The sequence below is a fragment of the Leishmania martiniquensis genome, chromosome 10, assembly GCF_017916325.1.
Source record: "Leishmania martiniquensis isolate LSCM1 chromosome 10, whole genome shotgun sequence".
NCBI lineage: Eukaryota > Euglenozoa > Kinetoplastea > Trypanosomatida > Trypanosomatidae > Leishmania > Leishmania martiniquensis.
The window spans coordinates 382,612-395,585 of record NC_090145.1 but is presented as its reverse complement, the minus strand read 5'-3'; the positions used below and the strand labels follow the sequence as shown (position 1 = coordinate 395,585).

At 60.4% G+C, this 12,974-nt stretch overlaps 2 protein-coding genes across 2 annotated transcripts; both read left to right on the top strand.

Annotated features, from left to right (window-relative positions):
* Window positions 1–324: 324 nt before the first annotated feature.
* On the top strand, window positions 325–2,580 carry LSCM1_07060 (uncharacterized protein; the record flags this gene model as incomplete). The annotated part of the gene is made up of 1 exon (XM_067324449.1): window positions 325–2,580. The coding sequence occupies one exon, from the start codon at window positions 325–327 to the stop codon at window positions 2,578–2,580; it is 2,256 nt and encodes a 751-aa protein (XP_067180653.1).
* A 1,555-nt stretch (window positions 2,581–4,135) lies between these two features.
* On the top strand, window positions 4,136–5,632 carry LSCM1_07059 (uncharacterized protein; the record flags this gene model as incomplete). Its single annotated transcript, XM_067324448.1, has 1 exon — window positions 4,136–5,632. One exon carries the CDS (start codon window positions 4,136–4,138, stop codon window positions 5,630–5,632), a length of 1,497 nt encoding a protein of 498 aa, XP_067180652.1.
* Window positions 5,633–12,974: the final 7,342 nt, after the last annotated feature.

Here is a 12,974-nt window from a genome sequence, read left to right as displayed (position 1 = left end):
GCAAAGAAAAACGGGGGGAGGTCTATCAGCCCCCCTTCCCCACTCACCGCCCCCCTCCCCTCATCGTTCCGCTGTTGTTGCCTTCTCGTTTCACTTCCTCGCTTCGCCTCCCCGAGCCCATCGTACGGAGGCCCGCATACCCGAGCAGCGGAGGCACGTGCCGGCGCCTGTGTCGTTGAGTGGTGCGATTGCCCCCTTTTGGTTCGCATCGCCCTTCTCACTCCTCTGCGCCCATCGGTGCGCCAAAAAAAGGACCCTCCCCCTCCCCCCCCAAGAGAGGCCATATATATTGCGCATCCAGACAAGTAGACACGACAGGTCAAGATGGGGCGCTGCGTCCATCGGATGTCTGCTGCGTCAGCGGTGCTGCTGACCGTATGCATCGCCGCCGCCGTGGCGCCCATCACGGCACGTGCGTACGACCATGAGGGTGTCACGGTGGCCGGTGCTCTGATGGTAGGAACGAACGTGGAGGGTCCGCTGGGCGTAAGCCGCCTTCTTAATCCCTTCCCAATCTGCGCCGACTTTGACCTGGCCGACGCATCGGACGCGACGCTCCTCATCGGTGGCGCCTCTTATTTCTTCATGCTCGACCGCCATAGCACCTTTCTGAAATTCTGGTTTGGCCAGGGCTCGAGCTTGATTAGTGGACCGATTGATAAGGTCCGGCTGACCGGCGTGTTCGGCTGCGTGACGCTGCGGCCGACGTCCAGCAGCGCCTCGCCCATCTCCGTCGTCTACTACGTGCAGAACGACCCGTCTCTCTACTGGGTGGTGAAGGGTATTGTGTACCTGACGCAGGTGGGATCCGGCGTCAGTCTTTTTGACGTGGGCATATACAACGGCGACGTCTACCTTCTCACCTCGCAGAACAGCATCTACAAGTGCGCCATAGGCGCCGGCGGCGCCGTGACGGGGTCGGGCTGCTTGCAGATCCTGCTCACCGGGAGTGACGAGTACAACCGCTCGTCCCAGAGACCGACGAACTTCAAGGGCTTCACGGTATCGGCCGCTGGCATCTTCATTGCACTGAGTTCGGACCTGTACTGGTTTCGCCTCACCGGCGAATTCGTTGCGAAAACGTCAGGGGTCCGTTTCGTCGATGCCAAGTACACGGACAACGGGAACGCAGTGAAAGGTGGAGCTCCGGTTCTGATGGCAGCCTCGACGAGCGCCGTCTACCGCATCACCATCTCAGGCTCGTCGATCTCGTACACCCTTGTCGCTGGTACGGAGACGCCGAGTTGTAGGTTAGCGCTGGACAACGTCGACTCCCCCACCAACCCGACGTTCTGCGGCATCACGCGCATATACCCGTTGACTGCGGATGTGGTGTACATGACGCTCGCCGCCGCGAGTGTTGTGCGTGCCATCCTCGTGGGCAACACCACCGTCAGCGACACTATCCCCCGCACCCCATTCCCGTTGAACTTCGTGGACAACTCCTCGGTCATGCCGCTGGTCCTCGATAGCATGAACTTCGAGCTCATGGGCAGCACAGGCCTCCCGTTCCCCTTCGTGGCGATCGACCCGAGCTCACCCACAGTGAGCAGCACCACGTGGGACACCAACTTTTCAGTGGACATTTCGAATGCCTTCTTTACTACGGAGGTGGGCATGGCCGTCACCAGCACCCCATTCAGTGGGTCGCTGCACGGACTGGAGACGTACTACAACCGCACAAACTTCATCCTCTTCGGCGACGCTAACGTGATGCCCATCTGCAACCTCACCAAGCTGCTCATGATCCAACTCATCACTGCCGACCACGCCCGCAACGCCCTGGGGTACCCGTTCGTGTACACGTCGAATGCCACGAACTTCACGGTCGGCACGCAGCCAAACCTGACGCTCGTGAAGCTGCTCATGCCGTACCCCTTTGGTGAGATTCTGAACGAGTCCGGCTTCTTCAAAAACGTAACGACCCCTGCAGCGCTCGCGACCGTTCCGTTCGACACGGTACTGCTCGCGGCGGTGCGCAGCACCTACACGGAAGACCGCTTGTATGATCATGTATTTGACGGGCGCGAGTACCCCCTCGGTCTCCTCAGCGCAGAGCAGCAGCAGCAGGCGCGGTGGCTCATTTACATGCTGATTATGAATCAGCTCGAGATGTGCGCGCAGAGCGGCCCCCACATCAGCTCAGACACCAGCTCGAGCGACTCACACGATGACCTTGTCGAGGGCTGCGTTCCGCGCATCGGCATCTCCAACCTCACCGAGATGAGGTTGCAGGGGGTGTCTCACAGCAACTTCAACATCACCGTCTTCATCCCAGAAACCATGCACGTCGGCTTCAACATCTCGAACTGCCTCAATGAAACGGACTGGTCCGACCTCTTAGACTACCTGCAAAAGGTGAAGACGAGCAGCCGCAAGTGCGACACGGGCTGCATTGTCGGCATCGCCGTGCTGTGTGCCGTGGTGGCGGCGGCGCTGGTGGTCGCGGTAGTCATCATAACCTCTAAGCGGCGGCGCCTTGCCACTGTCGTGGCGCCGGCGGCGATTAGCGAGCCGAAGTTCGCCAGCACCCTGGACATGGGCAGTGAGGACAGCAGTCGTAACCCTTTGAACGGGTAAGCGAAATGATGAAGAAGTAAAAAAAAGGAGACGCCTCCCCTCTCTCTGTCTCCTTTGGAGGAAGAGGAGGAGGAGTAGGGGGGAGGGTGCGGAGGCCGCAGAAGGTGCGCGGTACCACTGAGCCGATGCGGGCGGGGGGCGCACCTGTCGCTCCCCATTTGGAGGCAGACCTCTCCTTCGCTTTACTCTGTCTGCCCCCCCCCCACGCGTCGGCGATGCTGCGGATTTTTGTCTTTTTCTCTTAGAGTTCCTTTGTTATTTCGATGAGAAGCGCCTTCATCCGGCATGCGGGGGCGGGGGGCGCGCTCGGCTGTCGTCAACCGCTGCCCCTCCTCCTCCTCCATTTTTTTGTTTCCCTCTGTCTGTGCATCTTGCGCGTCACTCTCGCGAGCCTGGTCGTGGGCGCGCGCGTGACGCTGCTGCTAAAGGCTGTCTCCTCGGCAGATGAGACGAGGTCTGATACGAAACAGTGGCCGCTGTGTTTTAGCGGTGTGTGTATGTATATATGTATATATGTATATATATGTGCACACACACACACACGCACAACAACAACCCCTGTACCGCTCATCATTCCTCTCCCTCCCGCACGTGCATCGTTACCTTCATCTGTTTCTGTTTGTTTCGGTACTGTCGGCGCCCCGCCACTCACCCCTTTCTCTCGGTGTGGGTGGGTGTCTGTCTGTCGGTGTGAGTGTGTGTCCGTCTGTGTATGTGTGGGTGTGGGTGTGTGCGTGTGTGGTCTCTCGTTAGTCTTGGAGCCCTTGGTGGATCGTGCTGGGCGCCGCCTCGCCGCTCTTCATGGATTCCGCTAGGGTTCACCCTTTCTCCCCCTCATTGTGGTTCCCCCTCGCACGTCTACCGTGAGTTGGACTTGACCCGCACCATCACCGCCGTCAGTGGCACGTTCACATCTTCACTTTTGCGTTGGTGTCGGCGTGTACGGATGGCGTGCATGGAATGCTGCGAGCTGCGGAGATGGCACACACACACGCACATATACATATACATACATATGTATGTATATATATATATACACGTATGTCGACCGCGAAGTGTCGTACCACCTTAGTGCACACATGCGTTAGAAAAAAAAAATTCTGAAGGTCGACCACTGCAGCTCTTCTGCTTTGTATGTGAACCTCTTTCTGTGTGTGTATGTGTGTGCGTGCGTGAAAGAGTCTGTGTAGGCGTCGCGTCCCCCTCCCGATAGGCCCGCGGTATCCTTCTGAGTGCTCACGAAGAGATACGCGTCGATGGCGATGGCGTTGATGGGGGGGGGAGGGGGCGAGGGAGGGAACCGTCGTTGCAGCAGCCGTCGCCAGTAGGCCTACCTGGCGGAAAGAAGCGGCAACGCCAGACCCATACAGCGATGCGACGTACTTAGCTCGTCGCTTCTTCTCTATCTTTCTCTCTCTCCTCTCTTCGCCATCGCTCTCCGAAAGCGTGTGTGCATCGCATTCATCACCTTGCGCGCCACAACTGCTTGCGTCGGCAACCTCACGCACACCCCGCTGCCTCCTGTCCAGCACGCAAAAAGGGCAGTCAGTGGTGCATGAGTACCAAAGCGGTGATCGGCCGGCTGCTTGGCGCCGCTTCCGCGGCTCTCTTCAGCGTTGCCGCCTACTGGACCTACAGCACGCAGCCAAGCAAGCACACACAGCTTGTGGTGCAACCCGCCCGCCCTCTCGTCACGACTACCGCTGCTGCGCCGTCGACCTTGAGCGTAGACAGCAGCAGTGAGGCTTCTGAGAGCAGCGATGTCGCGCTGACTTTTCCCGTTGTGCTGCCTCCTCGTGTAACACCCGCGCAAGCCTCCGTGGTAACCGACGGCTTTCTGCAGCAGTGCAACGAGGTAGCGGCCTACGGGCTGCCGTCCACTGCTGAAGTGCGCTGCTACGGTGGCTACCTCGCCAGCCTCAACTACGAGCGCCGCATCCCAAACTGGGTGATGGAGGCGGTGGACTACCGCAGGCTGCGCCCCGGCAGCCGATCCTCCTCAGCAGCAGCACCAGCCGATTGCGGCGACGACGCCGCGCAAGGCGAAGAGGGGGTGTGTGACGACAGCCGCGACGTCTCGCGCAACCGCAGCAACTTCTACGCCGACGACACTGTGCCCGCGGTCTTCCGCGTCGGACCCGATAGCTACACGTCACGCGGCATGAGTCGCGGCCACCTCGCCCCCGCGCAGCTTCACAAGGCCTCGCAAGCCGAGATGGACGCGACCTTCAATATGAACGCGAACATTGTGCCGCAGGACATGACGCTGAACGCGGTGGATTGGCTGCGACTGGAGACCCTCACGCGCAACCTGAGCAGGGAGTTGAGCGCCGGGCAGCAGCAGCCAAGCCGTGGTCGGCGGCTTGACGACAGCCCACCAGCGGCGAATACCAGCGAGTCGGAAGGCACAGGTGGCGGTGGCAAGCTGTACGTTGTGACCGGCCCCGCATTCGTACCCCGGCTCACGCGTGTGGAGCTCCGTCCAGATGGCACGGAGGCCCACGTGTCCCTGTCGCCGACCGACACGAGCGCAGCCCCGGCGAAGACCACAGCGCTAGTGAAGTTGATGATGACGTACGAGCTCACCGGCCACCCCGCGCGTGGCACCCCCGTCGCCGTGCCCAGCCATCTATTCAAAGTACTGCTCGCCGAGGAGGACGGCGGCCAGTCACACTCGGCGGCGGCGTTCATGATGCCGAACGGGCCGATCACAGAGCAGGTACCCCTCACTGCGTACCAGGTGCCAATCGATCAACTAGAGCGCATCACGGGGCTCCATTTTTTTCCCGGCATGGACGCGACGCGCTTGCCCGACCTGTGCAAGATGCACAAGTGCGACGCACCGCCGTCTGCGCTCTTCAAACATTACAGGCAGGTGGCCCAGCTGCGGGCGGCCAGCAGCTTGCCTCAGCTGCGGGAGACCTACGCGGCCCTGCAGGCCTCCGCGGCAGGCGGAAAGCTTGACGATGTCGTCGTGCGCGAGTTCGAGAAGCGCACCGAGGAGCTCGTCGCGGCGGCTGCGTGGTCGGCCGACCAGGAAGTGCAACCCTGAGGTCGAGGTGCTTTCGTGGCTGCCCACTGGCGCCACCAGCTTACTATTTTCTTCTATGCTTGACGGACGTGTAGTGCTTCTCCCTCTATTCCCAGTAGTCAACGAACTGCGGTGATGAGGAACAAAACTGCAAGTGAAATCGCTCTCGCATCGTGGGAATTGCACGCGAGTACTCAGAAGAGGGCAAACGGTACCGTCACTGCACAGCCCTCACTCATCGGACAGGCAATCACAACCGCCCCCTCTCGCGCTCGAGCCTCCGCTTTAAAAGCTGATCCCGCCCCCCTCCCACACACACACACACACCTCCTCTCTCCTCCCTTTGTTGCTCTCACGGTCATCACCTGTAAGGTCTCATAACCCGTCCGCGACACTTCGCCATGTGAGTGAAGTCGGCTATGAAGGACGTGGCGGCGGCAAAACTGCCCCTGGCGGAGACGCACACACCCCGCTTACCCGCGAGAACGCGCTGCGCCGTACCCGCATACCCCTGCCCGCACGCGACGCAGCCTCGTCACCAAGACAACGCGCTGGAAGTTGCCGTGATACGGTTGCGAAGGACGAGGGCTACGCTGTGACGGGACGCCGAGCATCGGCGAGTGTCGCTTTCTCGAGGAGGAGTACGGCGCGTCTGGTGCCAACAAAATCGCCGTTGACCCACACGCCCCAGACGCTGGTGCACAACGCCCCTAAGGGCGGCGCAGGCGCACGGCAGCTCGCAAGGTCGCTTCGTCGGCACGACGGTATCGGGGGTCAGGGCGATTCCCGAAGAGCGCGCAAACGATGAGCGCATTGCCTTCTTCATCGAGGCCAACCGCCTCGAGGACGGCTTTCCCGTCGACTTTGGCAGCGGTGGCGAGACGGCGCCCGTGCGCGAGTGCATGGCGGCGCCGCCTACTTCTCCCAGAGCGCCCACGGGGCACCATTCTTTGCAGACAAGGTAAGGCGGTCACCATCGCAGCTTCCTACGCCTTCACCGCTTACGTCGGCTTACCGCGTTCTACATGCACCGCGAGGTTGCGGTGGTGAGTGTGGTCTGCGCCGTATGCGAGGAAATGCCGCCATTCCTTCCGCCCGCGCTCAAGTACCGAGGCACAGACTTTCACGGCCGTCTCTCTTCTTATTCGTCTCGCCACCCCATCATAGCCCGCACCCCCCTCCCCCGTCGCAGGATGCTGGTGCACCAGGCGCGCCCGCCATCGAACAAACGCCCACCTAAGCAAGACGCGAGGCGGGGGAGCCGACAACGCAGCACGTGGGCGGCGGGGAAAGCGGAAGGGAAGAAAACGAGTTGGCAATTATAGCCGATATCAGTGTAACCCGCGCGTTCCGACACCAGACGCCGTGTGGCTTATGGCGGGCCTTTCTCGCGGCGGGGCCCCGCCGCACCGGCGCACGCCCGCCGCCACCACCCGCACACACACCCCAAAGGGCACAGGCCGAGGGGCCGCCCTCGCCGCGCCAAACGAGGGGGCCCCCGCGTTCGCCGTTGCGACGAGGACGCGCGGGCCCCTCTGGCGGGGCGCTGGGCCGCCCGCAAACCCCCTCCTGGAATAAGGCGGGCGCGCCACGAGAACAAGGAGCGAGGCCCCCAGGCAACCAAAGCCCGCAGCCACCGGAACGCGCGCCCCAGCCCCGGCATAATCGCGAAACCGGCCCTTAGCAACCGCGGGTGGAGCGCCACCGCCGCCAGCCCCTTACCACCACGCGAAAAGGAAGGCGAGGCAAGCACGCCCCGGGCCCACAAAAGCCCGGCCGGCGGCGTTAGGAAATTGCCAAGGCACACCGCCACCCGGGGCGCTTATCGCCAGCGAAAAGGCGCGCCCTAGCGAAACCCCGGCCCCGCCGCCTCCAGTGGCAATGCGCGCAACCGCGCCGGGACCCCCGCCCACGAGACTGACAAAAATGCCAAAAGGAACCCGCGCAAGCCCAAACCCTCAAGAGAAAGGGCTTTTAAGCCCCGCGAGCGCACCAGCAACAGCGACGGGGCCCCGATTCGAGGATTCTGCGCGCAGCCCCCTTTTTTGCGAATTTGCAAAGGCGGGTCGCCGCCTGGCGACCCACCACCACTACGAAAATTGAACTGGGAAGCCGAATGCGCGCATAAAAGCTATTCTCAGGCAGTTGAAAAGAATTCCCCAAAACCCACTTTTTTGCCGTCTGAGGAAAGCAGAACGAACAAAGGCCACCGCGCGACACCCAACACCAGCAGCACCAAGCATACCGCCAGAGATAAATACCCCACATGCTTTATAAGGCCGAAACGGGCTTTTACCCCCTTTCCTAAATACAAGGTAAAAGTTAGATTTTTGATCGATTTCGCTCGTTAAAAAATGCGGTGGGCTCCCCATTGGCATTTGATTTTGCGGACCCCCTTTTCCCAATTGGGGGAGGAGGGCGAAAAGTTTTCACAGCGCGCACCACCGGCTGTCAGTAGAGAAAACCTTGCCTTCCTAAGGGCGGCGGCCGCAGAAATACGCTTTTAAAGCCACGACCTTACCTTTCGGGAAGGAGCCCTTTTATGTTTCCCGGCCGACCACGTTACGCGCAGAAGTTTTGGGGCGCGCATAGGCTGCGCTGGGGCAAAGGGGGCCCGCGCCCCTCCCCCCAAAGCCACCCTTACTTTTCAATGGGCGGCGCCAACTTCCGGCAAAAAAATTTGCCGTGCACCAGATGGCCGCGTCATTTTGCACATTCCGCAGCCCTCGCTTTTTGGTTGCCGGTACACCCGCGACTTCGCTTTATCAAAAGCACCACCGCCAAAGCCCAGAGTTTTGATGAAGTTGGGCACATGGATTCTCAGGCGTCCCAAAGTGAAGGGCGTTGACGCGGCTTTTTGCGCGCGAATGTTTGCGAATGCGGGGCCACCAGGCAGACTGCGCTATCCCGAACCCACTGCTTAAGCACAAAAAAACAGAAGACCGTTGAAACACAAGCAGCATTTTCTGCCTGAAGGACTGGTGGGGTGTGGCCCGGTAATGCGGCACAGAAAGACGCCGGGCCGTGCGCTTTCCTGTGCGTTTCTCGGCGCCTAGTGCTCTCTAGTGTTGGTTTCGATTCGGGAGGCTCGTTTTCCCAGTGGTTCCTTTTCGGAAATGGGCGTGTAGGAAACCCCCGCACATTAGATGAGGAAGCTACTAAAGCAGCGCCCGTAAGAAAAGGGAAAGACGCGGCGGTAACTGTTTTTCAGACCCCATAGAGCCTTGGCAGGCCCCGAGGCGTCGAAATTCAGGATTTGAAACAGGTCGAGCAAAAAAAGCCCGCAATAAAGTGCTTTGGCGTGCGGTTCGGCCCCCCGCCCGCTTGTAAGCTTTGCAGTTCTGCGTAACGCCGGCGTAGGATCATTTTGGGCTCTGTTGGCTTGAATTTTCTGCTACCGGCGGGGTCGGTTGTTTTTCACTAGTGATCGTCGCGCCCGCGGCGTCCGGAAAGGCTGGGGAGCCCCTTTGCCGCGATTCGGCACGGGAAACCATGAACCGCCCAACCCCGCCTTTTAAACATTCCCAAGAACTGCTCTGAGCTCGCGTGGTGTGGGGGGGGCGTGTTTTCCTGCCTCACAACGGCAATGTCGCGGCTCTCCGCTTCAGGGGTGGCCGGCTTCTAAAGTTGCAAAAAGGCATTGAATTTTTGGGCATCCACATCCTTTCCCAAATGGCGATGCCCCGGCCCCGCTCGTTTTTTTCCTTTCGGGCGTCGCGGAATGCTTCGCAAGATTGTCAGATTCTCTGAGATCCCAAAAACATCTGTTTTCTCATGCTGTTAGGAAAGGTTCTGCGCCCACGTGCCTCTACCATTGGGCCTATGTCGCTTTCGCTCCTTCTATCATAGGTATAAAAGCGCTGCGCTCTTTTCGCGGGGTGCGTGGCGTTGAAAAGGGCCCTTTTTCTAGACACTAACCCATGCAGGCAAAGGGCTTTGTGTTTTGATAGATCACCTGTGGCGGCGGGTTTTGGCGCCGATTCACCCGCCCTTACGTCCAGTAAAAGCCTATTTTTAAGCGCCCCTTGGACTTGCGAGTGGCAGGGGTGAAAGAGGCGGGTGCGCACAGCAGCCTTGTTGTCCCCAGGGCGCCCCCGTGAGGTCCACAGATGCGGGCTTATCCAAAAAAAAAGGTCAACTGTGCGAGGTTAGAGCGTGTCGGGTAATGTAGGGTGCGCTTGCCAATCGGACAACAGAGCTCGATGCGTTTTTTGCCCCGCCAGATGGGGCGGAGGTGAACCGGAGGCCCGGCTCGCCGACCAGGCTGCACGGCACCGGACACGCGTGGACGCCACCTTGTGTGCGCGGGATGATGACTCTACCTCTCGCTCTGCGTTTTCCCACCGTCTCCCCTGCACACACATGAGTGCTCTGCACGCAAACGGTGGATACCCGGTGAAGCAGCGAAGCCCTCTCGCCCTCCACGCCACCATCGCCTTTCACACAATAGTTTCGGGGGAAAAAACGCCCACCCGCCCGCCCAGGAGGTTGTTGACAGGCCCCCGGTAGCGGCAGTGAGGGTGCCTGTCGAAGCTTTCGTCTGTCCCGTAACAGTTGGCTGCGCCGTATTCCTAAATAATTTGTCTTCTCGTTGAACTCGTAACCGCAGCCCGGTGCTACACCGTTGCTGCAAACTGTGAGCGTTGATTATTCTGTGAGCGTTGATTATTCTGTGAGCGGTTGATTGCTTTCCTTATTGATAAGTAAGTGGCTGCGCCCAGTCAACGTGTTGCCATGCGGCTCCCTAGTTCCCCCCATCCTGTTAGGGAGCAGACGCGCCGACACCCCACCAGGCCCGTGAGTGGTGTTCGGGTGGCACTGCCTATACGGGCTGCGAAGCGAGGGGCCCACCACTAAGTATAAGCGCACTCGCGGGCGGAGCCCGTCTGCACCTCTTTCCCGTCCCGCGAGCAGCCTAATGTCTGCGTGCGCTCTTTTTCGTAAAACGATAGTGGTGTGCTCTGTCGACCAGCGTCCCCGGCGGTGTGTCCCCACGCGCCGTGAGGGGGACGAGGGCTGGTCCTGGCCAGAAGGCTGCTTACAGGAGAAATGAGACCCGCGAGCGCAGCGAAGCCGCGGCGAGATTTACCCCCCAAATGTGGAGGGGGGCTGTTCAAGCGCATGCGACTAGCAGGAGCATCAGCCACCTACATCATGTTTTTCTCCTCCCCTCACGCTTCTCTTCTCTCTCAAAATAAAGTCGCCCGGCATTGTGGAACCCAGACTGCGTGAATTGGTTTTACGTTAAGCCCCTTATGGGTAAGGGGGGCCTCGATAAGGATTGGGAGAAAACGAGGGTTTTGGACAACGCCGGGCGCGTGGGCATATTGCTTTTGGCGACCTTTTCATCCGGCCGGGGGCGCTAGAAAACACCGGGCCTCCCGGGTTTTGCCGTTTTGGCACCCGCGCGCCCACATCGAAAGCCTGCGCCGCGTCATATGGGGTGCGGCGGTTTGGGGGGCCGGGGGGGGCGCGCGGGGGCGCTGGGGGTGTCGCAGCCCTGGCCTGGGCTTCCGGCCCTTTCCTTGAAGGTGGTGGGGCGTGCCTCAGGGGGCCTTTTTTTAGCGATGCCAGGGGGGCCGTGGGCGCTTGGCGCGGGAAGGGGCTTGCGTTTGGCCTCTTTGGGATGGGCTTGCGACCGGCTCGGGTCCATTGGGCGCCGCTCGGGCTACGCGTGTGTGGGGGCTGGGGGCTGGGGGCCCCCGAAAGCCACGGGCTCTCTGGGCAAATGCGCCGGTTTGGCGGCGGGCGCTTTTTTCTTTGGGTGGGGGCACAGGGGCTCCGGCGGCGTCGGTGGGGCGGGGCCGTGGCCGGCGTCTGCCGGCTTTTGCGCGGTGGGGTGGTGTGGTAAAAGAAGAAAAAGGGGGCTGTTTCGCCCCAAAGGGTGGCGGTGTTTCCTCCGGTGGGGGGCGGGTTTGAAAGGTTTTGTTTGCTGCGCTAACGGCGCTTAGGCGGGGGGCCGCTGGGCGGCTAGGGGCATTTCCTCTCATGGCGGGGCCGCGCGCGGGGGTTTGGCCCCGGGGCGTGGCGCGCCAACCGCGGGCGGGCTGCGAGGGGCGAACCCCTTTTTCGAAGAGGGGGCCCGGTTGTCCTTCGCTGCGCCATCTGCCTCTTGTTCTCGCGTTGGGGGAAAAGTCGCAATTCGTTTTTGCGTTCCAACTCTTCAAAACGGATGGGGAAGCTAATGGCGTGGCTTCTCTGTCTCCCCGCTTTCTGCGGCGAAGTGTTTGAGCTAAAGTGCCTCTTGCGCTTTAAGGCGGATAGGCGCGACTATCAAGACTCCGAAAGTGTAGAGAAGCACCGCGCAAAGTGCCAGACGGCGCCAGGTAGCCATTTGGAAGGGGGTGCTCTCCATGGTAACCGGTGAAATCAGGGCGGTGGTGGTGATGCCTGTGGGCTGGTGCTGGGTGGCGCGCTTTGTGGGGTGCGCAGTCGGCCAAGATCACAGAGCAAAGTTGCCGGAGCCCACCGGGACTTACGCTACGGATTTCTCTGGAAAGCTAGAGAAAGGCCTATAAGACTAGGCGAAACAAACTACTTAGCAACGCCTGCGCGGAGAATCCTCATAGCTATGAAAGGTCGCTGGCTAGATTGAGGCCCGCAAAAGAGGAACTCGCGCCGCAGCGTACGCCTGCACTGCCGAGACGCAGTGGCTCTGCGAAAGGAAAGCTGTTGTTTGTAGCTTTCTGCACGATCCTCTTCCACCTCAAGAGCAGTGTATGTCATGCTTGGTGCGCTGTGTGGCCGCGGGTGTGTTGGGGCTTTGGCTGGTGCTCCTCGGGGCCCTCCTTTGCAGCATTTCTGGTGAGAAGCAGATTTTGGCGGCGGTTTCTGAAGTCATAACGGGCTTTCTGTCTTTCTCTTGCCAGGTCAGGTCTACAGAGGTCATATAGAAAGAGCATGGCGGGGGATGTAACTAAACAGCCGGTGCATTTCGATACCTTTTGGTTGATGCTATTCTTGGCCTGGGATGGTAAAAAAGAGATCCGACACGCCTTTGTCTCCTGAGGTCGCTTCATAAATGTCACTGCCACGATGTGTGTGCTCGGTGAGCGATCGGAAGGGCGTGGGGAACTGGGGAGGGGGGGGGGGAAGGGGACAATGTGGGCAGCAGCGGAAAGGCGTACGACTGAAAAGACAAGACGGATTATTGTTGAGAGGAGAGTAAGGACGATAGGGTGCCGCCTCGAGAAAGATGAGAGGTGAAAAGGAAACCTTCCCTCGTTCTTTCTCAGACACAAGGTTGTATGCCCTGAGTCAGTGGCGTCGCTACTCGCCCCTTGCAACTAACACACGGATGGTGCAGGAGTGCCAGCGCCTCTTTGTGGCATGCGTGTCGGAAACACCCTAATGAGAGGTCCCC